Raw genomic sequence first — 25,592 nt, 5'->3', positions numbered from 1 at the left:
CTCCCCGACTTTCTAGTCTTCTACCTTGCCACTGGCCTACAGTTTGAATGAGAACTGACTGACTTTTCCCTTCTCTTTTCCTAACCAAAGACAGCCACAGATTGCCACTTAGCCATAAGCACTAGACTTTCCTCCCCTGGGCCTGTGTGGTGGGGTCTGCCATTGCTGGAGAGCCCGTTCCAGGGATCATACTCTCTTCTCCAAACCAAGGGTAGGAGCCAAGAGGAGGGGTCTGTTCAGAGAAACATCAGGAAGGTACAGACACTGGGCTTCTTTGTGTGGTGCCCAAGAAACTGATAGTGCTGTTCTGGTTGGACAGAGGATGACAGGTCCTACGAGGCGGCCAGATGCAGGGTGACGAGTCTCAGGTAAACACCAGACTTGTAGGCACTCAGCTACCTGAGTCCAGGTTTCTTATAGCTTGATAAATACAGCTGTGTTTGAGTGGTTCCAGGCTGATCCACTTGGGCTAGGCCTTGTTCCCTGGTGGGCACAATGGAGCCCTAAGACTGAGCACTATGAGAGGAAACAGCATAATTGGGCCTAGGACACACAAATCCCACACATAGCATCGAGAGCTGAAGCACTAGTAGTTAGTGGAGTGCTTTGCCTTGTCTGTTCATTTTCTTAGGAACATTGGAAAGTGTGTCAGTCTTGGTGCTGAGGAAATGGCAAGAGGGAACTTCTAGGCAGGACAGGGACGATGAGACAGAAAGAAGCAAAGATTGTGCCTGCTGACTAGCTCTGGTGTTCCTTAGACCCTCCTTCAGACTAAGGTAGTCCTGGGGGGGGGGGGGCAGCTGTGAGAAAGGTAAGCCAGCTTTAGTGTCTTTGCCCTTAGCTGACTGGATTATTAGCTCCCCCCAGCGTCCAGGAGCAGTATTTCACTTCTGCCTTGGCCCTGGTGGCCCATACTGGGCTGGCTGAGGGGCCACCCTGACAAGCATGTTTTCTTGTCCCTTGTCTGTCATGCAAGATGGCAGGGGCCTAGCAGGTGCTTAAGGATCTCTGCAAACAAGAGCCTAGCTAGGAGTTTGCTCTAGGATGAGGTGGCTCCTATAACCAGTCTGTAAGGTACAGGGTCTGTCTTAAGGGACTTGCTTTGAAGGGTTGAGAGGGCTTCTGTGGTGGCTGAGGGTTGCAAGTATCATCTTTGGCCAATAGAGGGCTCTGTGAGAACTGTGGTGCCAGGTAACAAGGCTTGCCACTACAATGTACCTGATGTTGTAAAATACAGTTATGCCCTTGCTAGCAATGAAAGTAAATTTACTTTCTGCCTTTGTGGAGGGCCTTTTACTCCAATTACCAATCTATGTTCTGAATGTCACACTTTCACTTAGAGAGATATTCTGCTTCTGAGGAACTCATATTGTGTGTGGAAGTGCTTGCCCAAATATGTAAGAATGGGTATGAGTGCTAACTGCTGCATTTTGGGGTTGGCCAAAGGCGGAGATATCACAAGCCACATGTCCAACAATAACAGAGTAGTGAGCCCTGTGCAGTGTGACATGCATGAAAAAGAATGAGGTGATCTCTACAAAGTCGTAGACAAAGGAGCTGATTTTGTTGACAAGAAGAAGCAAGGCACACAGAATCATGTTTTTCTACATAAACAATGGTTTGTACTGGGCCCGAGAGAGAGCTCAGCAGCAGCAACACTGGCTGCTCTTGTAGAGGACTCGGGTTCGGTTACCAGCTCCCACACTGGGCAGTTCACAACTGCCTGTGATTCCAGTTCTAGGGGACCTGACACCATCTTCTGGCTCCATGAGCACCTGCAATTATGTGGTGCACATGCATACTCCCAGGTATACACACAAAATAAAAACCTTTTAAAATGATTTGTAGTTAGCCACTGAAGCCAGCTAACACCTGAGGTGCCAAGACAGTATATGGTGTGGCCTTAACTCTAGAGCTTGATGATTTAACTTTAGAACCAAAATTAAACACAGGTGCATACTTATGTGACAAGAAACAAAGCAAAATGGGCATCAGAGGATTTCAGCCACTCAGATTTGTTCTCAGTAGAATGTACTTTCTTGTAAAAGTGCACCAAAGCTTTCTTCTGTATGCGATGGGTTTAATTAGTTATTTTGTTTTTAGTGGGATTATAGGAATATGTCTGCTTGGATAACTTTATTAAATTGTATCTTTATAGATATCCCATAATGATTTTCAAATTTACTTATGTTAAAATATTTTTTTAAAAAATGACTTGTACCAACATGTACACACACACACACACACACACACACACAATCTACTGAAGGAGTCCTTGCTTACTCTGAGGCAGGAAAGGAGGGAGCTGTTACTTCACATTCTGCACACGTCTGGTTTTATGAACAAGCATGTACTTCTTCCATGACTTTCAAGAATCAGTACAAATCCTTTCAAAGGCAGGCGAATGTGAGAAAAGCATCCCCAGCAGGCTTTGCCAGAGGTGCACGTGTTTCCTAGGAGCTGAACAGGACCTGCCGGGCCATGCAGCACCGCATAGTGGAGCTCATCTCCCGAGTGTCCAATGAAGAGGTCACTGAGGAGCTGCTGCACGTCAACGATGACCTCAACAACGTCTTCCTCCGTTACGAGAGGTGGGGCCAGAGTCCTCTGGGGTCTTTTCCTTTAAAAAGATGATTGGCATATCAGAGGAATTTCATTCATAAACAAAGCGGAGAGAGGGAAACTGAGAGAGCCTGGGAGGTGGTCGAGGTGGAGAGTGCTCATCAGAGATGCTCATTTGTTCTTGGATGACAGAAAAAGCGCTCTTGTTCTCCAGAGAGCAGAACAGCAGGTAGCTGACTGCAGAATCCACCTCTGCTCTTTGTGAGTCCCAGGGAGGGCTGGGACAGGGCCTGCACCTGCTCCAGTGATGAGCCTTTGAATCTGAAAGGGACTGGGGGAGGGGACCCTTTACAAAAGAAAAGGATTTCCTCTTTCTTTCTAGTCTTGAAAAAAGAAAAAAAGATCTTTCCCTTTGTAAATGTCAGCACGTCTGGGGTATTGAGTGAAGTAGGCAGCGTGTGAACACTGCTTCTCTGGGGAAACACACAGTCCTTCAATTCTTCCTGCAGCCAAACCACTTAAAGTGACAAACTTGAACCTTCTTTTCTCTCTCCAAAGCCTCCCACAGGACAAAGTCAAAAGCATCTTTTCTGGACCTAGCTTTAAGTAGGTGGTGGCAAGAACAGCTCCCATCTGTACCCTGATTCGGGCAGTTCCCAGTTGGCCCAGGGTTATAACTTGCCTTGACTCTAGGCCAGCCTTCTCCATCAGAAGAGGCTGACAGCAGTGTGTCCCTTGGAATTTGTGGCCTACTCCCTCTGAAAACTGACAGCTTTCTGTATAGGTCTGTCAGGACAGACATCATTAGGAACAGACACTGTGTTCACACATGCTTTGGATGCTCAGATGGCCATACTGCGAATCACCCCTAGCGTTGGCTTAGCTCCTAACTAGCAGTAGGGATGAACAACACATAGATCTCCAGGAGTGCTGGCTTGCTAGCTGTGTGTCCAATTTGAGGACCCCAACACCTCCAGCCCATTGAGTCCATTCAAGACTTAACTGGAGATATATAGCAGGCACTAATGTGGGACTGTTGCCCGTAAGTCCACCAGTCTGCAGGTACAAAGACTTCAGAGGTACCATTGGAGTGTTACAGACCGCTGGTGAGAACCACACAAGTCTTTCTGGTTTCTTAGTTTATTGTTCAATTTATTTTGATGAGATTTTTGTTTTGTTTTGTTTTGTTTTGTTTTGAGGAGGTATAAAGAATAGGGTCATAGCTGGGCAGTGGTGACGCACACCTTTAATCCCAGCACTCAGGAGGCAGAGGCAGGTGGATCTCTGTGAGTTTGAGGCCAACCTGGTCTACAAAGTGAGTTCCAGGACAACCTCCAAAGCCACAGAGAAACCTTGTCTCGAAACAAAACAAAACAAAACAAAACAAAACAAAAAAAGGAATAGGGTCTCTCTCTCTCATATATATATATATATATATATATATATATATATATATATATATTTCATATTCCAGACTGGCCTTGAGCTCTCTGTCTTCCTGCCCCAGTTTCTCTCAGATTACAGTTATACACCACCATACCCATGTGATCAGTCTTTCTTTTCATTTATTTATTTATCTATTTATTTATTTATTGAGCCAGGGTCTGTCTATGTAGCTATGGAGGTCCTGGAACTTGCTTTATAAATCAGGCTGGCCTCAAACTCAGAGACCCACCGGCCTCTGCCTCCCAAGTGGGATTAAAGGCATTTGCAACCACCACTGGGCTGTGATCGTTCTTAGAACTACAGTGGAAGCCAGATACCATGACATAGGTCTGTAATCCCAGCAGTTAGGAGGTAGTTAGAGAAGAATCTTGAAGGAAACTTGGGCTACATAGTGAGTTCTAGGCCAGCCTGGGCAATCTAACAAGACTCTATCTCAAAGAAATAAAAATAAAAAATAAAGGCACAGTCTGTGAGCTGCCGTGGTTCACATAGGTCTGCCCACCTTCCTGAATCGAGATTGACTCAGAAAGATGCAACTTTTCCATTTTCTTCTTTTCTTTAGGGTGCTAGCCAAAGCCAGAATATACTTTCTCTGCTACTTTAGTGGTTTCACTTTTTATCTAAAATACCCCTCCCTGCCACACAATTCTTTGCTCTCTTAAGCCCCTCCTATGCATCTATAATAAACTCTCTAAAACTCAAGCAAATGCAAACCCTACAGTGTACACCTACTTAGACATACTGTTCCTTCTGGGATCCCATTGTCCCAGATGCTGGTAGACAGAGTTTCTGTTCCACCTGGTCCCGAAGCCTGTTAGTCCCAAATAAACACACAGAGGCTTATATTAATGATAAACTGTTTGGCCTATGGCTCAGGCATTTTATTAGCTAGCTTGCTCTCAATCATTAACGCATTTCTACTAAACTATGTATTGCCACGAGGCTGTGACTTACCCGTAATGCTCCAGTATGTCACTCCTTCCATGGCTACATGGCATCTCCCCATTGACCCACTCTCCAAGCTCTTCCTCCTAGCCTTCTCCTTGTGTGGTCAGCCCATCTATACTTCCTGCTTGGCTACATCCTGCCTGTTCATTGACCAAAACAGCTTTATTCATCAACCAATAAGAGAAACATATATTCACAGCATACAGAAGGACATCCTCCATCAGCTGCTGAAGACACCCAATGGGGGGGGTGGTTGACTGCCTGGAGCAGTGCCTTACTGCCTCTCTTCTCTGGTTTCCTGGGCTGTGGCTGGAGGAAGGTGACTGACTTCCTCTTCATCTGTGCCTTTGGCACTTTTAATAAACCCAGAACAGGATCTACTGTCCCCCATGGGCTCCTCACAACTTCTCCTACCGGGTGTAAGGATGACTCCTGGCAGAAATGATGTTTTTCTGCAGCTGCTCTCAGCTGAGCTCCATTTGTAGCCATCTGCTGGCTGGGTGTGGAGGAGAGTGTCTCTGGCAGGGCCTGCTCCATCTTGCCTTCCTGGCAGCCCTTAGGTAGTTGGCACAAACCATCTCATGGTTTCTGGCCAGGCCTTTCTCCAGGCACCCCGTCTCTTCCTGAGGTTGGGCTTGGGGCATTTTAGCCACAAGCTGATTAACCCCCAAGAAGAGGTCTATAGAGCAGAGAGAGGTCTGTACTTACTGCCAGACTTCATAAATGACCATGTGAAGACATAATGACCCAGTCACACCTCCAGGGACTGGAGGAGCATTGGGGCCAGGTGTATGAGAAGATGGCCAGGAATGCTTCTGGTGGGCTCCTCTAAGAACCAGCCAGTGCCCTGTCCCTGATGCCAGCTTAGTGGAACTAAATCTGTGAGACAGGAGCCCCATGTCAAGGAAAGCATGACAAAGTTGAGCATTGAGGTTCCCTCCACTAAGGGTACTGGCCAGTCCCCTGCCTCTGCTGAGTCCCATTGTTCTTCTCAGGACCATGAGCATGACCATTTGGGCCTCACTCACATTCTTCTTACATCTGCTCTCCTTTCCATTAGGTTCGAGAGGTACAGGTCCGGCCGATCTGTTCAGAATGCCAGCAATGGAGTAAGTGTCCTTTATACCTCCCTCGTCTTCTGAGTGGGCACCTACCCTACTCAGACCTCGCTTCTGGTTTCCTGACTGGGAGTAAATACAAATTCTTGGGTAACTGCAGAAAGAAGACATCCCACAGACATTAGTGAGTCACCATTCTAGTGACTTAGTTTACTCTATGTGAGAATGGAGAAGAGGCCAGGGCATGGGGCTCTCTGATAACCTGGACCCACCATGTACCCTTCACGTAGGAAAGGAGAGCCACCTTCCATTTAATGGACAGCTTTGATGCCTTTCCTTTCCTCATTAGTGTGTGCTGATCTCTGTCTGGGTAGCTGGAGCCTAACCCAGGGCTGACATCACTGTCAATCTCATATCCTCACAGGTACTGAGCGAAGTGACTGAAGACAACTTGATAGACCTGGGCCCTGGCTCCCCTGCTGTGGTGAGCCCCATGGTAGGGAGCACAGCACCCCCATCTTCTCTCTCCTCCCAACTCGCAGGCTTGGGTGAGTGTCCTAGAGTAAGGAAAGTCCTCTATCTTACAGGCCTCCTCATGGATATCTTTCTCTTTGTTAGACAGTCAGACAGACCCTTTGGAGCAGTCCACGTGAAGGGGTGGGTGTTCCTGAGTCTCAGCCAAATGCACCACCTTCTACTTATAATCTCTTTCCTAAGATTTAAAGTTAGACCCTTGTTGGAAAGTAGAAGTGGAGGAAGTTTTGAGGATGCAAATTGTTTACTTTCTAAAAGACAAGTAACCTGCCATGTTTTATCTGGAATATTCTTTGTGCTTGAAATGATTTATTTTCACTATTAACTAGGTTGAAGGTGGCAAATAGGTCTCACCCCACTGGCTTCTCAGAACACAGGTTTGAAAGACAGCTAAAGCCACCTTGTTCTAGTTTCAGTTCTGTTACTGTAATAAATACCCTGACAGAAAGCAAAGTTGGGAAGGTTTCTTTTGCCTACAATTCCAGGTTGCAGTCCATCACTGCAGGGTAGTCAAGGCAAGAGCTTGATGCAGCTAGTCACATCCACAGTCAAGAGCAGAGAGAACGGAAGCATGCTTGCTCATTTGTGCTCAGCCCCCCTCCCTGCATTTATAAAGTCCAGAACCCAAACCCAGGGAATGTTGCTGTTCAGGATGGGTGGGTTCTCCCATCTCCATTAATGCAATCAAAACAACCTTCCCACAAATGTGCTCACAGTCCCAGCCTGATCCAGAGAGTTCCTCATTGAGAATCTCATCTCAGGTGATTTTAGATTATGTGAAGTTGACAATTAAAGCTAATTATTACACATCGATCCCTAAAAGAAGAATCTGTGTTGGACTGGCAGTGTTTGCACAGGGCTAGGAAACAGAAAGTGGTGGCATGATATGTTTGCCTACCTCAAACTGTACCATCAGCCTAAAGTGTTCTCTTGTCTGCAATTTAGGAGAAACCCCTCACTTTTCCACAATGAAAATACGTGAATGACTTTGTATGTTTCATTTATACCAGGTTATACAAAATTAAGTTCTATTATTGGTATACCTAACCACCATAGCCTTCAGAATTCTTTCCTTTACCTTGATTTTATGTTTTTTTTTCCCAAATAATTCTATATTCATTTCACTCCAGTTGAATTAAACTTTTATTCAGTGGCCTGCCAGTTGTTATAATTCTGGTGTCTCAATTTCCTCAATAGCCATATATCCATAATAGAGTAGATGTCTTTGCCTTCAGTATATCTAACTGATGACATATATTTTTATATAAGTCATATATATGGCTTTAAAGTTTTTAATTACAATGATTTATTATTTATTTAGTGTGTGTGTGTGTGTGTGTGTGTGTGCACTTGTGTCACGGTGCACGTGTGGAATTCAAAGGACAACTTGTGGGAATTGGTTCTTTCTTTCCACCACATGGGTTTTAGGGATTGAACAGAAGTCTTCAGCCTTGGTTGCAAATCCCTTTACATGCTGAGCTACTCACTGGCCCTGTATTGGCCCTGGCTTTTTGAATAGCCAGCCTGGAACTCAGTATGTAGCCCAAGCTGGTTTCGAATTCATAGAAACCGTCCTGCCTCAGCCTCCCAAGTGCCAAGAGTTCAAATGTAAGCCACCATGCTAGGTTCAAGTCACCACATTTAATACCTAAAATTCAAAGTGGATTCTGCAACTTTCCTGGTGTTTTTCCATTTACTACTTTACCTCACTGGTCATCTCCTGTCTCCCTTTCTAGCCTTGCCTTTCACTCATCCCTCTCAAGGGCTAACACTTCCCGTAGCCTAGCTCTCCAAACCCTGCCTGGCCTTTGCCCATCTTCTCCCCCTTCTGCAGCACACCTCCACTCATCTTGAAGGACCCGCCCTGAGCCTCTCCCAACATCGAAAGCTAAACACTGCAAGGGTTTGGCCCTCCTAACTGTTCAGTTACACGTGAGCTCCTGAGGCCTGGGACCATGTTGACTCCAGCTGATGTACTTGAGCTCTGACTCTTGAGTGCCTATTAAGTAGCTTCCAGATTAAACACATGGCCCAGATCCTTAGACCTTGTTTCTGAGTAGATGTGTTGGGAACACCTGAAAAGGGTATGGTAACAAAGCTTCGGGCATGCTGACCCTTGTCCCAGTCTTCTCACTGCCAGCAGTCTCTTTTCTTTTCTGTCCAGGACATGGTTTTTCCCTCCTTGAGCAGTTTCAGATTTATGGGGCAAAACCTGTTTCCCACCTAGCTTGCCCTGGCTCTTATGTATGCTGTACTGGGAGTGCTGAGGATGGCCTTGAAACTCTACAGTGTCTAACTCACTAGACTATCATCCTGACTTTTGGGGCACTCCATTAAGAACCCATATTTGGGGCCAATGAGATGATGGCTCAGTAGATAAAGGTACTTTCTATGCAACCTGGATGACCTGAGTTGCATGCATAGAAACACACACACACACACACACACACACACACACACACAGAGAGAGAGAGAGAGAGAGAGACAGAGAGAGAGACAGAGAGATAGAGAGAGAGAGAGAGAGGGAGGGAGAGAGAGAGAATGATAATACAATATAATAATAAGACATTTTTACAAGGTTTTTTAAAAACCCACTTTTGTTCTTATCTGCTTCTTGTTTTGTTGTCACAGACTTGGGGACAGAAAGTGTCAGTGGCACCCTCAGTTCACTTCAACAGTGTAAGCCTCATGATGGTTTTGACATGTTTGCCCAGACCAGAGGGAACTCCTTGGCTGAACAGCGAAAGACGTATGTGGGGCTCTTTCCAGTGGCTTTCTGCAGATACTAGGGGGTGAGGGGTCATTGTCCTAGCCTGGTCACATTGAACAAAGACAATGGCTTTTCTTTACCATATTTAAGACTTCTAGAGTCAGTACTGGTGCACACCTTTAATCCCAGCACTCAGGAAGCAGAGGCAGACGGATCTCTATGAGTTTGAGGTCAGCACAGAGTGACTTCCAGGCCAGCTAGGGCTGTACAGAGAAACCCTGCCTCAAAAAACAAAACAAAACAAAAGACTGCTAGAAACATGTTAATTGCTAAAATTGAATGAGTGCCAGCCACATCTCCCATTCTCTTCTGCCCCTGGGTTGTCTGTTCTGTCAGTCATGGATTGTTTTGTCTTTCTTACAGCCCGCTCAGGGCTGAGTAGAAATCCTACTTCCCTGAATTGTCTGCCACACCTCAGACCCTGCCTCATTCTGCCCCTCCCGCACCATGGCAGAGACTTCTCCACAGCAGCTTGGGCAAAAAGAACCACACAGAAATGGGGGAGCTGATTCCAAAGCAGACAGCCCATGAGTCTGGGAATAGGGTATCATCCAGTTGGCACAGTGGAAAGGCTGATACTTGTAAAATAATTACTTGACCTTACGCAGCCTCTTCCTTTGAGAACTTCCAGGACACTTTTGACATCTTTCTCTTGGGCTTCAGTATTGTTACTCAAGGCAGGATCTTTGAAAAGTATGGTATCCCAGGCCCTAGAGGACTGACTCTAGTGGTGAGCTGGTGTCAAAACTGGTCTCCTCGCCTCATCTGCTGGCAAACAGACAGCAGGAGTCCTTAGCTTTTACCCCAGGCCAAGATCCCACCCGAGGCAGGTACCCTGCGATAGGAAAAGGTTACAGGTTACCACCACACCTCTGTATCCTCTGGGAGAGAACTCACTGGCACTGCTTCTCCCTAGGGTCACCTACGAGGATCCCCAGGCTGCTGGAGGACTCGCTTCTGCTCTAGACAATCGGAAACAGAACTCAGACATGGTAGGTCTTCAAGCCTGTTTTTTGTTTTGTTTTGTTTTGTTTTTTTGCTCATAGTCTTCTGGAGATAAAGACAGGCAGTTTAGTAAAGTTGGCTGAATAATTCAGCAGAAGTTGGCTTGTGTAGATGGCAGAGACAGCCTGGGGAGGGCACCACAGAGCACCTCTGGGTGGTGGGCAGTACACTGATAAAATGATGACCCTCACAAGGAAAGTAAATTCTGAACTAAGCCACCTGGCTGCGGCCTAGTGGTACCAGTGCTAGGGGAAGGAAGGCAGTTGAGGGTCAGGACTTGTTTGTGAAGTGGCTTGGAGAGTGTCCTGTGACACTCTGGGCTTGTAAAGAGTCGAGCCAGGAGTCAGAATGTTTGGAGACAAAGGGTGAAATCTGTGTGGGCCCCAAACCACAGCCAGTTTATGGAAGACTTCAGAAGGATTTGTGTGTTTAATACATTTTTGCAGATATTTCTCTTTTGAGCCCAACCAGGAAATGTATGGGAATGTATGCCTGTCTGCCTGGCAAGGAGGAAGAGGGCACTCAGGACCCCCTGGGCTGGAATGAAAGGGGACTGTGCCCACCCATCCACTGGACAAGGAAGGGCGGCCCTTTGTTTCCTGAACAACAGATCTTAGCCTCCTGTTGGCCTTATGCAAAGGGACTGGTGAGGGACAGTGCAACGGCTGCCTGGCATAATGGAAAAGCTTGGGCCTGAGGGTGGGAATGCCTTTTCTGAGCTGGTATATGTCCCTCTATACTGACTGCCAGGGGATGCTGCCTTGATCTCAGCACCCTGCCGTTACACAGCAGTGGCCTACAGTGACGCTCACATCTACAACAGTAGTCTCTGTTCTTTCCCCCATTACTTAGACTATCTTTGCATTGAACCTAACAAGGGAATTAAAGAGCTAGGCCAGGGGCCTGCCAGTGTACTGCCTAGTGAAGACAAGGATGACCCCTCCTCCTGGCTCACCGCAATCTGGAGCAGCCTTGTGCCCCAGCCAGGCTCTTTGCTCTCCTGAACCTAGGGAGCATGTGTCCTGCTCCAACTCATGCCATTATCAGTGCCCAGGCCTGGGTCCAAGTCCAGGAGACGTGGTCAACTTCTCACCCTTTGAATGCGTGGCTTGGCCTGGCTCCCTTTTTTCAAAGGTCTTGCTGATTTCAGCAGATTTACCAATGATAGTGGGCAGATTGCTGTTCCTGTTGTTACTGGGGCAAGGACTGGCCTCAGCAAGAAAGACTGGCAGGACATGGGATGGTCATACGTGTCTCTGTATGTGAACACATCTGCAGGCTGCCTTGACCCTTCATGGGCCATGCCGTCCTGGAACTGAGAACAAAGTAAGGAGAAAGTTGCGTAGCCACATCTCTGAAAGTAAGGTCCCACCTCTAGTTTTATGATTTGAAGAAGCAGGAGGTGGCTGACAGATGACTCACAGGTAAAGGCACTTACTGCCAAGCCTGAAGACTTGAGTGCCACCCTCAGAACCACACGGTGGTCAGAGAGAACTGACGCCTACACGTTGCCTTCTGACCTCCACCTGCATAGTGGCACGTATGTACCAATGTGCATGTGTATGTGCACATGCAAAATAAATACGTGTGTTTTAAAGCAGGAGGTCTGTGGGTGTAGCTCAACTGTCCAGTGTGCACAATGCTCTGGGATCAGCAGCAGCGCTGCAAATAAACAAACACAAAGATATAAGGCAATAAAGGAGGGTGGTGCACACCTTAGTCCCAGCACTCGGGAGGCAGAGGCAGGCGGATCTCCGAGGTGGAGGCCAGCCTGGTCTACAGAGTGAGTTCCAGGACAGTCAGGACTGTTACACTGAAAAATCCTGTCTTGAAAAACACAAAACAAAAGAAAAAATTAATTTAATTAAATAAATCTTTTTGAAAAGCTGGGTGTGGTGGCGCATGCCTTTGATCTCAGCACTAGGGAGGCAGAGGCAGGCAGATCTCTGAATTTGACCAGCCTGGTCTACAGAGAGAGTTCCAGGACAGCCAGGTCTGTTACACAGAGAAGCCCTATCTAGAAAAACCAAAACCAACCAAATAAACAAAAAAAAAAAAAAAAGAAGGCAATAAAGAATATGCTGGGCTCAGTATTCAAATCAAGAACTTAGGAAAAGATACATAGGCAACTAGAATGGAGGAAAAAAAGACAAAGAAAAAAGCAGGGTAAGTTAGAAAAAAATAGAAATAATTTTGCTCTATCAAGAGAATTAGGCCTTGGCCACTTCTCAGGCTTTCCGGAAGTCTCCAGGTGTTCAACATTTTGTTATCCAGCCTAGGGTCACAGATATTGGCTTTTCCTTCTCTTTTCCAGGCCAGGGGCATTGGGGGCATGCTAGGGCAAGTGGGAAGCATCAGCTCACATTTCCTTGTGTGAAGACCACCAAATCTGAACATTGACTTTTCTGTTCACAATATGTGCTGGGTGGTGTTGGCGCACACCTTTAATCCCAGCACTCAGGAGGTAGAGGCAGGTAGATCTCTGTGAGTTTCGAGGCCAGCCTTGTCTACAGACAGAGAAACCCTGTCTCAAAAAAAAAAAAAAAAAACCCACACACAAAATCTATTTACAATATGTGCTGTGACTTCCTGTTGTGGGTATTGCTGTGACTTTTCTTTTTGGGACTTTTCTGTCCTTGGCCCAGCAGAGTGGGAAAGGTGGGGACTGTGACCTGCAGCCCATAGACTGCTGGCTCATGACCCAAGGAATGGTGAGGAGCCACCGCTGAGCTCGCTGCCCACCCCAGCCCCTCACCGTGTAACAGTCGGCGCCTTCCTCTTGCCACCTGCCCAGTCCTCGTGACCAGACAGGACAGAGATCACTCACTGGTTCTGGGGGTGAAATCTCCCCTCCTGTCTACGTGGACCCCCGTAAGGCCCCAGACCTCTAGCTCCAGAACCACTTTCCCTGGCATTTTGCTGAACCTGTGCTCCCGGGTCGTCTTGGGCTGGGATGTTTGCAGGTGTGAGGGGAGGGCCTTTCCCTTCTCCCACAGATTCTTGAGTTCTCGGCAGTATTCGTTTTTCCAGGATGAGCACAAGTAATCATGGGTTGTACTGGGGCCGGGGAACGGGCAGGGAGAGCCATTATGAGAAGATTCAGCATGTGGCCGATTAGAGATGCTCTCTCTTACCCTGTGCCTGGGAACTTGGCAGTCCTAGGCTTGGTGGGCTTTTATAATATAACAGAGTCACACAAGTGGCCTTGAGATCTCTTGCATAAACGTATAGACAATAGACAGAGTCAAATGAAGACAAAGCCAGGAGAGCTTGTATCTTGCCTACAGTCCACTCTCTGTGGCACAGAGGCTTGCGAGCGTCTTTCCCACCATATCTGTGCAGGTGGCCCTGAGCTGGGTGCATGGAGAGAGGGTCCCAAGTTGCTTGCCACAGGTTGACCACTTCATCCCCAAGTACGGAACCAAGCCTCTAGGTGCACGTGGTAGGGATGGAGCAGGTGAGGTACACAGAAATGGAAGAAATAGACATGTGGGCCTCTGCCCTCCAGATAAATGCGGTAAGCCAAATGTAGACCTAACCCTTGATGTCAGGCCAGGGGAGGGACCCAGATGGCGGTTGCCCATGTAGTTCTTCCAAGTGACAAGCTGCTTGCAGCACAGGGGCCACCTGCTTGAGAAAGGCATAAGCTGTGGGTGCAGACAGGGTCTGGAGACCAGTGTAGTGGGTGCTCAAGCTGTCCCCACTCCCACAGCAGTGTACACTTGCCTGAGCTCAGTGAGGAAGCAGTTGTTCCTGCAAGTATGGGCTGGCTGGGCCCTGACCTTAGAGCGGGCTTCCTAAAACTTGATCTCCATTGTCCAAATAGAGATGTTCTAGCTATGTGCCCTGTGCCCATTAGCCCTGCAAAAAAGGATACTGCCCTCCAAATTACCTGAGTGTGACCTGGGCAGCTGGTGATGGTGCCTGTCTTTGTCCACACAAACAGCCTGTCCCCTTCCCTGTCCCCATGTAGAGCGCCAGTCTTCAACTTCCCAGAAACAAACCCAACTAACAGCTAACTTGGCACCTTACCTTTCTGCATACAGTTTGTTTTCCTTTTAAAACCATGTGTGTTAGCTGCTTTGTCTTATTTCCCATAGTATGGAATTCCTACCTTTCCCAACCTGTCAAGTACAAAGTCTTCATATGGAAACTTTGTGTACTACTGAATGAGACCAGGGGTTTTGGAATATCTCTCTCTCCCACTGGGTTTTGGTGAAGTATCACAAAGAAAGTTTCACAGCTCCTCTAGAGATAGCACCCAGTGCAGTCTTATGCTATCGGGCAGGTAGATCTCTTTGTGTGCCTGCATCTGGGGACAACTGTGGAAGAGTGCCTGCTCATTCCTTCCTCTCCTGGGACTTCAGGTGTGAGGGCAGCCTACCCAGTTAGGTACTACACCAGGTGCATTGGCAGGTGAAGGTAAGCAAGATCTGGCTTGAGCCCAGGGTTAGCAACCTTCCCTTCTTTCCCTCCCTGGCCCTCAGGTCTTTTCTGCTGCTTTTGGCTGGTGATCAGTTAAGACTGTCTCCCATTTCTAGGGTATAAGCAAGGAAATTCAGAACATGAAAGCTGGGCACAGTAAAGCATGCCTCTGATCTTAGTACTGGGCAGGCTGAGACAGGAGGCTCCTGGTGTGAACCAGCCTGGGCTACACAGAGACCAGCCTAAGCTGAATAATGGGACCCTGTCTTTCTCATACACACTCATATAAATAGTGGTAACTATGACAACAGCAATAATAGTGTCAAAGCAAGAACACAGTAGTAGACCATGAGGTCCTATGTTGGTCCCCAACACTAGAGGTGCAGGACAAGGAAGAACAACAACATTGGGTTATAAAAGAATAGGGTTGAAGACATGGCTCAGCAGTTAAAAGCACATACTATAGAGAATCTGAGTTCAGTTCCCAGCGCCCACATTGGGCAGCTCACAATGACCTGTAACCACAGCTCCAGAGAAACTGATGAACTGATGCCCTCTCTGGCCTCCATGAGCACTGTACTTACATGAACACACACACACACACACACACACACACGATAAAAATAGGTTACTAAAACAACCTACTGCTGTCAGAGACTAATGCTACTTATCCCCACTCCATAACCCTGGACAACTCCCAGACATGGCACATCACAGGTAAAAACAAAGAACTGGCTGGAGCCATGGCAGTACCTCACCTCTTTTCTGTTCCTAAGGTGGAGTGACCCATAGGCACCAACAGCAGGACTTCTGCCCACCACCCAGATCCTAACCTGCCACCCTGGTGTCAGAATGCCTGAATCTCTTTGGGCTCATGAGGGGCTGGGTGTTCTACCCTGCCAGCCTGGCTGCAGTTTTCACATGGAGCAGCATTTGGCCTTGGTCTCTATGGGAGGTTGTTCTAGGTAGATTCCTTTCTCTTCATACCCATTCTTTCTCTCTGCCTCCCTTATCATTCGCTCTTCAATCTCTTCAACCTCTAAGCCTGCAGTTTAATCAGTGTCCAACAAGATGCTAAAGCAATGGCAAAATAGGCAAAAGCTCCCTAGGGATCTGCTAGATGGGCCACTATTGTGACACATAACGAATGTTAAGGCCTCCAAGGGCCTGGTGACATGTTCAAAGCCACAAGGCAGAGACACACCAAGACTTCCTGCCCTGCTCCCGTCCCTCTGTCAGCCGGGGAGAGAGCTGTTCCTCCCTCTTTCCTGGTCTCTGCAGGGAGTGTACATGTTGAGTCTGGGTCTGGGTGTACCTATGTGGTAACAGGAGTGGTCTGCCTGCTTCCCAGAGCTGGTTCATAGCATCCACCCTCCTGCCTTCCATCACGTAAGCCTAGCTGAGGAGCGGCACCCAGCTCCTCAGAGCATGTCCTGAGGCCTGAGAGACTCAGTTCCAATGAGCAGACTCCTTTGTGTGTCTACATTAGAACACAGGCACAAACTCAAAATGTTAGACTCAAAAATGCCACATTGCATCACCCTGTTCACAGATGAGGAAATGGAAGCCAAGCCTTGTTGAGGCACCTGGGCCAACTCCTCCACCTTCTGCCCACATAGCTGAGGCTTCTAAGACGGAAGAAGCTGGCTCCCCTATTGAAGAAACAGCTCAGAGAAGTGGCTTGCCCCAGGCCTGCAGCTCAGCACTGTGGAGGTGGATGGGGCCCAGCCTCGTTTTTGTCTTGCTTTGCTGCCATTGCAGGGATGTGTTCAGCTGTTTGCAGATTTTTATGATGTGAATTAAACCCAAAGCTTCAAACATGGTAGGCAAGAATTCAACTTCTGAATTATACCTCTATTTATTTATTTACTTATTTACTTATTTATTTATTGGTAGGGTCTCTCTACATAGCTCTGGTTGTCCTGGAGCTCTTTGTGTAGACCAGGCTGGCTTCTAAATCACAGAGATCTGCCTGCCTCTGCCTCCCAAGTGCTGGGGTTAAAAAGGCATGTGTCAGCCATCAGCCTTTTTAACAATAATTCTAAGAAAAAAAAAAAAAAACCTGAAAGGTCTAATTAGGCCTATAACCCTTTAAAACTAGCACCACAGTGAACAGTGTGAACCGCAGCCCTCCTGCAGAAGAGCCTGTGCTCCACCCCCACACTGCAGAAAGAAAGCTCACAGACTCTCAGTTTCTTCTAGGTGCACTGAGTCGTACAAGGCAAAAAGGGCCCACGTGCATCCTAGCAGCTGCCGTGGATGGCATTTTTCACAGGAGAAATGGTTGCCTTTCTGAGTTGGGGACTAGGCATGGCACATGTCCTCTATGAGTCAGACATTGTGATTTATAGATGTCAAGACCACGAAAGCAGCACATACTTCCAGGAGTCCATCAAGGTAGAAGGCCCGCCCGCAGTCATGAGATGCAGGCATCTGTCATGGCACTGTACACAGCCATTGAGCATCCTTGCTCTCGCCACGAGCGTGTAATCACACCTGCTTTGTCACTGGGACTCATATCATGGTGTAAGAACTCCCTGAAATATTCAGTTTGGCAGTTTGAAGTGTCTGAGGTTAAAATGGCAGCATAGAGAGACAGTGCCTAGTAATTAGTGACCTGTTCTGATAAAGCTTGTGTGCCTGCCCACGGCAGGGTGAGGATGGGGCACAGAGCACATTCTCAGAGCCAGGGTCACCAGCTTGCTGAGGGAGGTGCTGCAGACATCTGCTCAGCACATGTAGGGGCCACACCTTTTTGGCAACCAATTTCAACCTCCAAAGCAGGAGCCGGCAATGTGAATTCTTTGTTCTCTCCCTTTTCAGGTTGGGGTTTTTGGGTTATTTTTGTTGCTTCTTAAGAATTACTTTTACTGAGCCTTTTTATTGCCTATTTAAAGTTCATGCTTACTCTAGATTGTAACATTAGAGTATAGCCAACTATGGACACAGCACTGTCATTTTCTTTTTTTCTAGAAATAGTGGGCTAATAAGCAAGCCTACCAGGTGGGGCACCTCTCAGTCCCAGAGTAGGCAAAGAGGCAGGTTGCCCTGACTAAAGGCCATCATCTCATTTGTCTAGGCAGGGAGCCAGCCTTTTATTAATGTGGCTTCTAAGGGTTGAAAGGCCACCTTCATGTCCTATCTGATAGCAACATAAGTGTTTTTAGTTGCTCAGGCCAAGGCATGGCCCCTTCTCCAATACCCATGAGGTTTATTGGGGAGCCCTGCCATACCCTGGACATCCTGCTCCCCAGCCCTCAGTGAACTACTTTTCTCAACTGCTAAAAGCTTAGACAGCTGCTGGGAGGCAGGAGAAAGGATGAGGCTGTGGTGTTCAGGGCTACCAAGTGGTATTTTTTCCTCAAAGGAGAGAAAGAAAACTAAAGCCTTCTGTTTTGTTTTGTTTTGTTTTGTTTTTGTTTTTGTTTTGCTGTTGTTGGTTTTTGTTTTGTTTTTGTCATCAAAACCTCATTTTTTAGCTGTGTTTCCATTATTGGTAGCATGCCCGCTTTCTGGAGGCAGGGTACCCCCAGACCAAGGGACCACATGCCTGTGGCTCCTCCTCCCTCTCAGAAAGCCACCTCACTGAGCAGAAGAGGCCCAGGGCTGGACTGCCCTCCTGAGAACCCTGCACCCTGCTCTAGGCATGCTGCCGCTCAACTTCCCCTCGGGCCCTGAAGCCTCTCTCCTGAGGTGGCCTTTACTGAGGGCAAGCCGATTCTCCTGTCATGGTGTTGCAGGACTCCTGCCTTTTTGAAATTAGGAGGTGCTCTGCAGCCCTGGCCCGAAAAGGCAAACACACACAAGCAAAAAGTTATCCATATCAAGAACATGTACTTTCTTGCCACCAGCCCCTGCTGGCCAGCCTGCTTCTTCTAATTTACCACCTCATTGCTTTCCTCACCTGCCGCTCCACATAGAGCTGCCTGTGTTGCCTGTGTGTGCCCTGTAGTTGTTTTGGTCTGTGTACATTTTGGTTTTGTTTGGGGGTTACTTTTGATGATTTACTTTGTTCTGGTGTTCTGTCTTCTTTTGCCTGGCTGTGTGGGGGCTGCCTGACCCCGCTGCTTGCCGCCTCTGCCTTCATAGATCCCTGTTGTGCAGCCCTCTGTCATGGACGACATTGAGGTGTGGCTCAGGACAGACCTGGTGAGACTTGACTTCTACATTTTGTGTGGGGGTTGTGGCAAGGCAGATGTTCCAAGGACAGGCCTTGAGGCTTGTGGCAGGGGCTCCACCTCCACCATGGTGGGTTGGAGGAGGGAGGGGGGCAGCTCAGCCAAGCTCATCTTCCTTCCCAACATGTGGACTCTGGTGGTGCTGGCTCTGGCACAGCCTCTTAGCCACACAGCCCTGTACAGATGTCTCACATCTGTGGAAACTAGAGAGCCCAGCTTTCACCACTCCTGACACACACTGATCACGTCCCAGTTTCTCTGAAATGCCAAAGGTGTGTGTTTTGAGTGGTTTTTCTGCTTGTTTGTTTCTGTTTCATTTTTTGTTTTGTTTTGTTTTGTTTTGAGGGAGGCAGATATTTTTGTGTTTTGGTTTTTGTTTCTTTTCTCTTTTTTTTTTTTTTTTTGCCCCCCTGTGTTGGGGATTGAATTCACGGCCTTGTGCATGTTGTTAGCGGGCAAGTGCTGCATCCCGACATCTTCATTTCTTTTTTTTTACTTTTTTTTCCCCTCACAAATGAGTTAGGTGCTTGTTTTTAAATTCACCATCATCCCCATTCCCACTGTCTTCTAGTATTTGTTTAAAAGAACTCCTGCCCCAAAAGAATGTCCGTCTTCTAGGATGGACCAAAGACTGAGAAGATGGTGTGTCTGAAGATGGCCTCGGTCAATCCCCTCTCCTTACAGAACACTTCATTCACAGCCGCTGGGCGCAGGAGGGATTCAGTGGTGGCTACAGGTTTTCTGTGGCACCTCCCCCATGAAAGAGGACAGCAGGGGCTAACATGGCCTCTTCCCCAGGATGCCAGGCCTTCTAAAGATACAGCCCCAGGAGGCAGCCACCTCGGGGGCAGGGAAGGTTGAAAGATCAGCCCTGTGATTTTTCCAGAAAAAATATCTCCCTCACAGAGGCAGGGACAGAAAGTCTCAGGCCCTCTCTCAGACTAGGCATGGGGTCACACACCTGTTATCCCAATGTTTGGGACGTGGAGGCAGGAGGGTCAGAAGTTCAAGACCAGCTTTAGCTACGTGGTGAGTTCAAGGCCAGCTTGGCCACATGAGGTCCTAAAGAGACAAGATCCAACTCACAAGGCAGCAATAGGTTCAGAGAAGCCCGGGTAGCTCAGCCCTGCTGGTGACTTCACTCCAGCATGGTCCTTTCCCAGCGAGGCCTCTGTATAAGCTCCTGGCTAATCTAGTGTGACCCACTTCAGTGTATATAGAGACACACAGCACCTCCATGGCCCCTTTGGGCAGCAAGAATGGTAGCTTAGGTCTGGGGAAAGGCAGTTATAGCTCCTAGGAGGCTGTGGGGCTTGTTTCTAGGTGACAGCTTCCACTGCCAAAGGCCCTCCTGGAGATCAGGCCAAGGCCATCCAGGCCCCAAGCAGCTTTAGCTGTTTGTATGGGTGGCATCTTTCCAGAGTCCCTACGCTGGCAGCACTGATGTGGCTCAGCCTCACATGACAGTGGCATCTTTCCTCAGAGCCTGGTTTTGATGAGTGGGGTTCTCCCCTCTGGCCCAGGTAGGGACCAGCCTGAACCAATTTTGGATTTTCTTTCTTGTTCTTCTAGGAGATCAAAACCTAGAATCTTTGCAGTTTTGCTTTTTCAAAAACATTTTTTTTTTTTTAGCACCCTCTCTGCTTCTCTTATACGATGAAGAGATTCTGGAAACAGGAAAAGTAGAACTTCACTTGGGAAGCCATGGGTGGACAGAGGTGGCCGGGTGGGCAAGGCAGGGATGAGTCCTAATGTCATTCTCTGCTCCGTCCACAGAAGGGTGATGACCTGGAAGAGGGTGTCACAAGTGAAGGTAGGCCTGGCCAGTGACCCCGCAGCCCTTCTGTTCTCTCTTTCTCTCGCTCCTGACTCTTAGGGCTGCACAGGGACTGGCCCTATACCCTGAAGCCTCTGCTGCTAGATCCATGTGGTGCTGGGCCTGAGCCCTAGCCTTCATGGGGCCTCACTCTGATGGAGATGGTGCCATTCCTCTCATTGTCCTTTGGGGCATGTAGGGAAGAGCATGTAAAGGTCACTAAGAGGGTGAATGGTGGGCAGCACAGAGTACTGTCCTAGGTTCTGCCTAGGTACTAAGTCCCCACAGACACAGATCACACGGTGCAGAGTGTGCAGGGCCTCTTGGGCACCTGGGCCTCAGCTGATGGTCAGGTGGGAGCATGGGTCTAGCTTTCCAACAAGGCCCCCTCCTCTCTTCCCAGCTGACATTGCCTCTTCTCCATCTTGCCTTCCACACCTCATCCAGTGCTGCCCCTCCCCTGGATTCCTCCAGACCCTGTGGCAAAGACCAGTCCAAGGACCTGCCCTCTGTGCTAAGTGGCTGCCTTCTGCAGCCTCACTTCAGCCTCTTCCTTGGGTCAGCGAGGGTGGGCCTGTGGTGTAAGCAGGTGCTGGTCAGCCTGCCCTATGCTGATGGAGTGGGGTGGAGTGAGTAGAACTCTGAGCTCTTGGAAGGGCAGGTGCTCTGCACTCAGTGTTTTTTCCAGAGCTTTTTATCTGAAGAGACGAGGCTGTCAGACCCTTTCCCCATCATGAGGCCCACAGCAGTCTTCCCCACTCATGTGCCCCTAATCCAGCTTCACCAGCTCTGTATGTGAAGAGTCCAGAATTGTGACTTCCTTTAGGCTGGTCCGAAGACTGGGAGGGCCCAGGATAACCCTGGGTCTGGCTGGTCGCTCTCCTGCCAGAACCCCTCCCACCTCCACAACCCCATCCCCACCCCCTCGTGCATGTACCTCCTGCCAGAGGGCAGCCAGGCCAATGTGGAGCTGGAAACCAGGGTGTGAGACTCCAGCAAAGTGACCCCTCACCAAGCCTATCCCTCAATTTGCTTTGTTTTGCAGAATTCGATAAGTTCCTGGAAGAGCGAGCCAAAGCTGCAGAAACAGTTCCAGACCTGCCCTCACCCCCCACAGAGGCCCCTGCACCAGCCTCAAATACTTCCAACCGGAAGAAGCCAGAGCGGTCTGAGGATGCACTCTTTGCCCTGTGAGCTGTCCTGTGGTTTGCCTGGCCATGGCAAGTCACTGCTGACTCTCCTAGTGGACACTGGGCACTGGCCACTCCCCAGCCCCTCAGCCTGCACACCTGTATCTCCATGGAAATGCCACTGTTTGCTCCCAGGCCTCCCTGGTCAGGGCCTGCTTTGCCACCTTTTCTCTGGGTGGCAACAGTACTGACCAGGGGGCCTGTCCTCCCTCACCCTAAGGGCTCTCTTGGCCTTGGGTCTTACTAGGAAGAAGCAGCAGTCCAGCCCCAGGCAGGGTAGCCCCTTGATACTTTCTGAGCAGAGCTCCTGAACTGACTCTCTCACCATCCCTTCCTGCTTCCACCTAGCTCCATGGCTTCCTTAGGTGAGACATTCTGCTCCTGGGATTCCCTTCCTCCATCAAGGACTCTGGGAAAGCAGGGCTCAAGTATTTGTAACCACAGGCTTAGTCTCTCTCCTTAGACTATGTGGCACTGGTGTGTTTGTACTTGAGTGGGCTCCGTGGGCTACTACCTTGATGATCCCTCATGTCCCTGGCCCTCTCTCCATCAGTTAGCTGCCAGGCCGGGACCAAGACAGGGACCTGTGGCTCTTGGTGTGAGAACGGCCCAGAGTGGCATGTGCTCTGAGAATGGTAGACAGCTTACTGCATGCATACTGTGCACACTCACACATCAGCCCGGATGTCTAGAGAGGGTTGTTTGCTAAAGAAACATGACTTTAATGTAGTCTATGACTAGGCTTCGCCTTTAACAACCTCCACACAGCTACCTCCAGGCCCCACAGCAGTAGCTGTGTGCTGTGCCTAGAGGTTCTGGATGACCAGGAGACACATTAGGCTGGAGCCATGCTCTTCCCCTCCCTGACATGGCCTCAGCCTTCATGGCTGTCCCCACTTGACTTGCCACTCACCTCCCATGTCCCCCATCACCAGTTTCAATCTGAAGCCTGACAACCTGGATCTGAGCAAACGAGAGCTGGTGATACCTGCTCCTGCCCTTGTCTTGGCTGGTTTATCTCTTGGCCCTGAGCAGATGACCCAGTGCTCCCTTAGTCCTGCTCTGGCTACTCTTGCCCAGAAAATGGAAAATGCTACTGCAGCTGTATTACTGTATACTGGGCAGGTCCCCACACGTTCCCCACCCAATGTGTGGTCAGCCGTTCCCACTGTTAGGATGACCCAGTGCTACACCTCTCACCACCCGAGCACCAGCCCCAGAAGGCAAGGGAGGCTAGGTTCCATTTGCAGTGAGACCAGTGCACAGGTTCTGGGCCCCTCTTAGGATGGGGCCACAGCTCTGGGTAAGAACAGAAACTGCCTACCCCAGGACCCCACATCCAACCCAGTACCTATCCTTCAGCAGTCTCTGGAAGGTCTGGCTATGGCTCATCTGGTAGGACCTGTGGAGGATATCACACTGACCTGCAAACCGCCCAGCCCTCTCTGAGCACCTGCCACACCTCCACACTCCATTTAGGACCCTTGGCCAAGCAGAGCTTCTCTCTCAGTGTTTCTCAAGGGCAGAGCCCTCTAAGGCTAGCCTGGCTGTTAAGGCCTCTGAAGGCTCATCATACCAGAGGAGGCTGGGGAGCCCAGTATACCTGGAGGCTTGGCCTTGGGCACAGTCTAGAAGGGTTGTCTTCGAGGATCAGCTGTGCACAGTCTAAAGAGCTGGGCCTGTGGGCGGCAAGCAGTCAGGCCAGCCAGCATCTCTGAATTGAGGCGGCCCCTTGCTTGTGGGTCATGTAGAGAGGAAGATGGGCCTCCATCAGGGAGAGAGACTGATGTAGGGGCCTACACCAGTGTCCAGATAGAGCTGCCCCGTCTTCCCAACTGCAGCTGCTGAGTGAGGCTTAGAGAAGCCCAACTGCCCTGGGGGCGGCAGATACTCAAGGACTCCCATAGGCTGTCAAGAGGCCAACCAGCCAGTGGTTTGGTTTATATTCTTCACATCTAGAGGTAGTCTGCCTTATCTGTGGGCTGAAGTGACATGTGCCTGAGGCCTTTATGAGAAGCAAGCTCGGTCCTGGGGGATCCTGAAGAGGGTTCAACTCTGTGGACTGTCCTGTCCTGAGGCCTCTGGTTCCCAACCATCTGTGGGCAAAGTCCTTAGAGCTGGGCCCTCTCAAGCCAGCAGCCTCTACAAGTGTTAGAAATCACAGCTAGAGTGTGTACTTAATTACACTAAATTATTGCCGGGACTCATAAGCACTAATTACACCTGATTATAGGTTAAAATATTTATTTTGTCAAAATATTTTCTTGAGGATGTGTTTAACCTTTTCTTGTTCATTGTGTGCTGAAGTGTGAAGACTGCTTCTTCCTACCTTTTTGGCCATCATGTGAAGGAAAGTCACCAGGTGTATTTTGACCCTGTGAGCCTGCCATAGAGTGACCCCTGCCCAGGTACCAAGAAGGCAGGCTGGAGTTGGGCCAAGACTGACCAACTCATTTGTCTGTATTTGGGACATGGGGTTTCAGAGCCAAAGGGCTTCTTGGTAGCTGTGGCCAGAGCTGGCTTCCATTTTTCCTGTCAGCCCCTCTGTGTGAGTGACTGTGCCTTGGATCACTGCCCTTGTCCTCCTCACCTGGCCCATGCTGTCACCCATAGCACTGTTTACCTGGAAAAGTGGTGGCCATAACCTAGGTAGCCTGGTGGCAGCGAGTTCCTTTGCTCCAACCCAAGACTTTCCTACCTGCAACCCTCTGGCTGATGGTCTCAGATGGCTCAGGGTAGACCACAGGCACTCTTGGGGCGAGGTCAGCCCTAGGTGGCTGGAAGAGCAGCATGAGAGCCATTGTTCCTGCCTGGTCAATCCACAGCCTCCCTGTGGTCTGCTGTTGTGATGACTGGGGTCTCCCTGTGTGCTCAGCCACACAGGAGGCCAGTAAGGGAATATGTCTCTACTTGGAGGTCCTCCCTTTGTGGCCCTGTGGTACCCACTTAGCCAAGTGCCCATCTCCAGCCCTTCTTGTTCATGGAGGTCTAGGCTAGGCTTTCCCTAGTCCCCAAGAACAACTGTCAACCCTGTGTTCTGATTGATCCTGCCATACTCACACTCCAGGCTCTCTGGGAGAGCAGGGGTAGTATTTCTTCCTAAAGTTTGCACTTCATTTGTGGGGATCCGAGGATCCTTGGGGCTGCTGGAAAGACGGTATTGAGTTTGTTATCCTGTTGTCTTACAAGTCAGACTCTTGTCACTGTCCGTGTTTCTGTGGGAAGAGCTGGTTCTGGAGGGTGGCTCAGCGTGACAACTAATGTGTCCCCCACCCCACTGGTTCTGCTTCCAAATACTGTCTAATTTGTGTTCTTGCATGTAAAGTACGCCACAATAAATAGTTGAACCAGCCATGTCTGTGTGATATCTGAGTTGGCCTGAGCACCCAAAGGACCTGAAAGTTGGCCCACCTCACTTTTTAAAGAAAAATTGTATTTTTAAATGATGTGTTTATGTATGTTATCTGAGTATGGATATGTGCACTTATTAGTTCAGCTGCCCACAGAGGCCAGGACAGGGTGTTGGAGTCACTGGAGCTGGAGTTAAAGTGGTTGTGAGAAGTGTGGGTGCTGGGAGCCAAACCATAGTTCTCTGCAAAGGTGGTGTATGTTCTGTAACCACTGAGCTGTCTCTCCAGCTCACACCTGCCTTTTAATTTT

At 48.9% G+C, this 25,592-nt stretch overlaps 1 protein-coding gene across 8 annotated transcripts in view; it reads left to right on the top strand.

Annotated features, from left to right (window-relative positions):
• The window catches only part of Tom1l2 (target of myb1 like 2 membrane trafficking protein), a 120,141-nt gene extending 94,857 nt beyond the window's left edge, over nucleotides 1-25,284 (top strand). For 2 of the 8 annotated variants that reach the window (XM_027427303.2, XM_027427297.2), the window contains 9 exons: nucleotides 2,458-2,591; nucleotides 6,017-6,065; nucleotides 6,439-6,562; nucleotides 9,180-9,297; nucleotides 10,235-10,310; nucleotides 12,972-13,034; nucleotides 18,838-18,897; nucleotides 20,703-20,739; nucleotides 21,788-25,284. In XM_027427303.2, the coding sequence (XP_027283104.1) occupies nucleotides 2,458-2,591; nucleotides 6,017-6,065; nucleotides 6,439-6,562; nucleotides 9,180-9,297; nucleotides 10,235-10,310; nucleotides 12,972-13,034; nucleotides 18,838-18,897; nucleotides 20,703-20,739; nucleotides 21,788-21,936 (810 nt within the window). In that variant the 3' untranslated portion in view covers nucleotides 21,937-25,284. Of the gene's footprint in view, nucleotides 1-2,457; nucleotides 2,592-6,016; nucleotides 6,066-6,438; nucleotides 6,563-9,179; nucleotides 9,298-10,234; nucleotides 10,311-10,794; nucleotides 12,082-12,971; nucleotides 13,035-13,665; nucleotides 13,841-16,300; nucleotides 16,571-18,837; nucleotides 18,898-20,702; nucleotides 20,740-21,787 lie in introns of those variants that run through there. The other 6 variants (XR_003487321.2, XM_027427299.2, XR_004770713.1 and 3 more) reach the window with 6 other exon arrangements.
• Nucleotides 25,285-25,592: the final 308 nt, after the last annotated feature.

Source organism: Cricetulus griseus, chromosome 7 (assembly GCF_003668045.3).
Source record: "Cricetulus griseus strain 17A/GY chromosome 7, alternate assembly CriGri-PICRH-1.0, whole genome shotgun sequence".
NCBI lineage: Eukaryota > Metazoa > Chordata > Mammalia > Rodentia > Cricetidae > Cricetulus > Cricetulus griseus.
The sequence above is the reverse complement of the archived record's forward strand: the minus strand, read 5'-3'. Positions and strand labels throughout refer to the sequence as shown.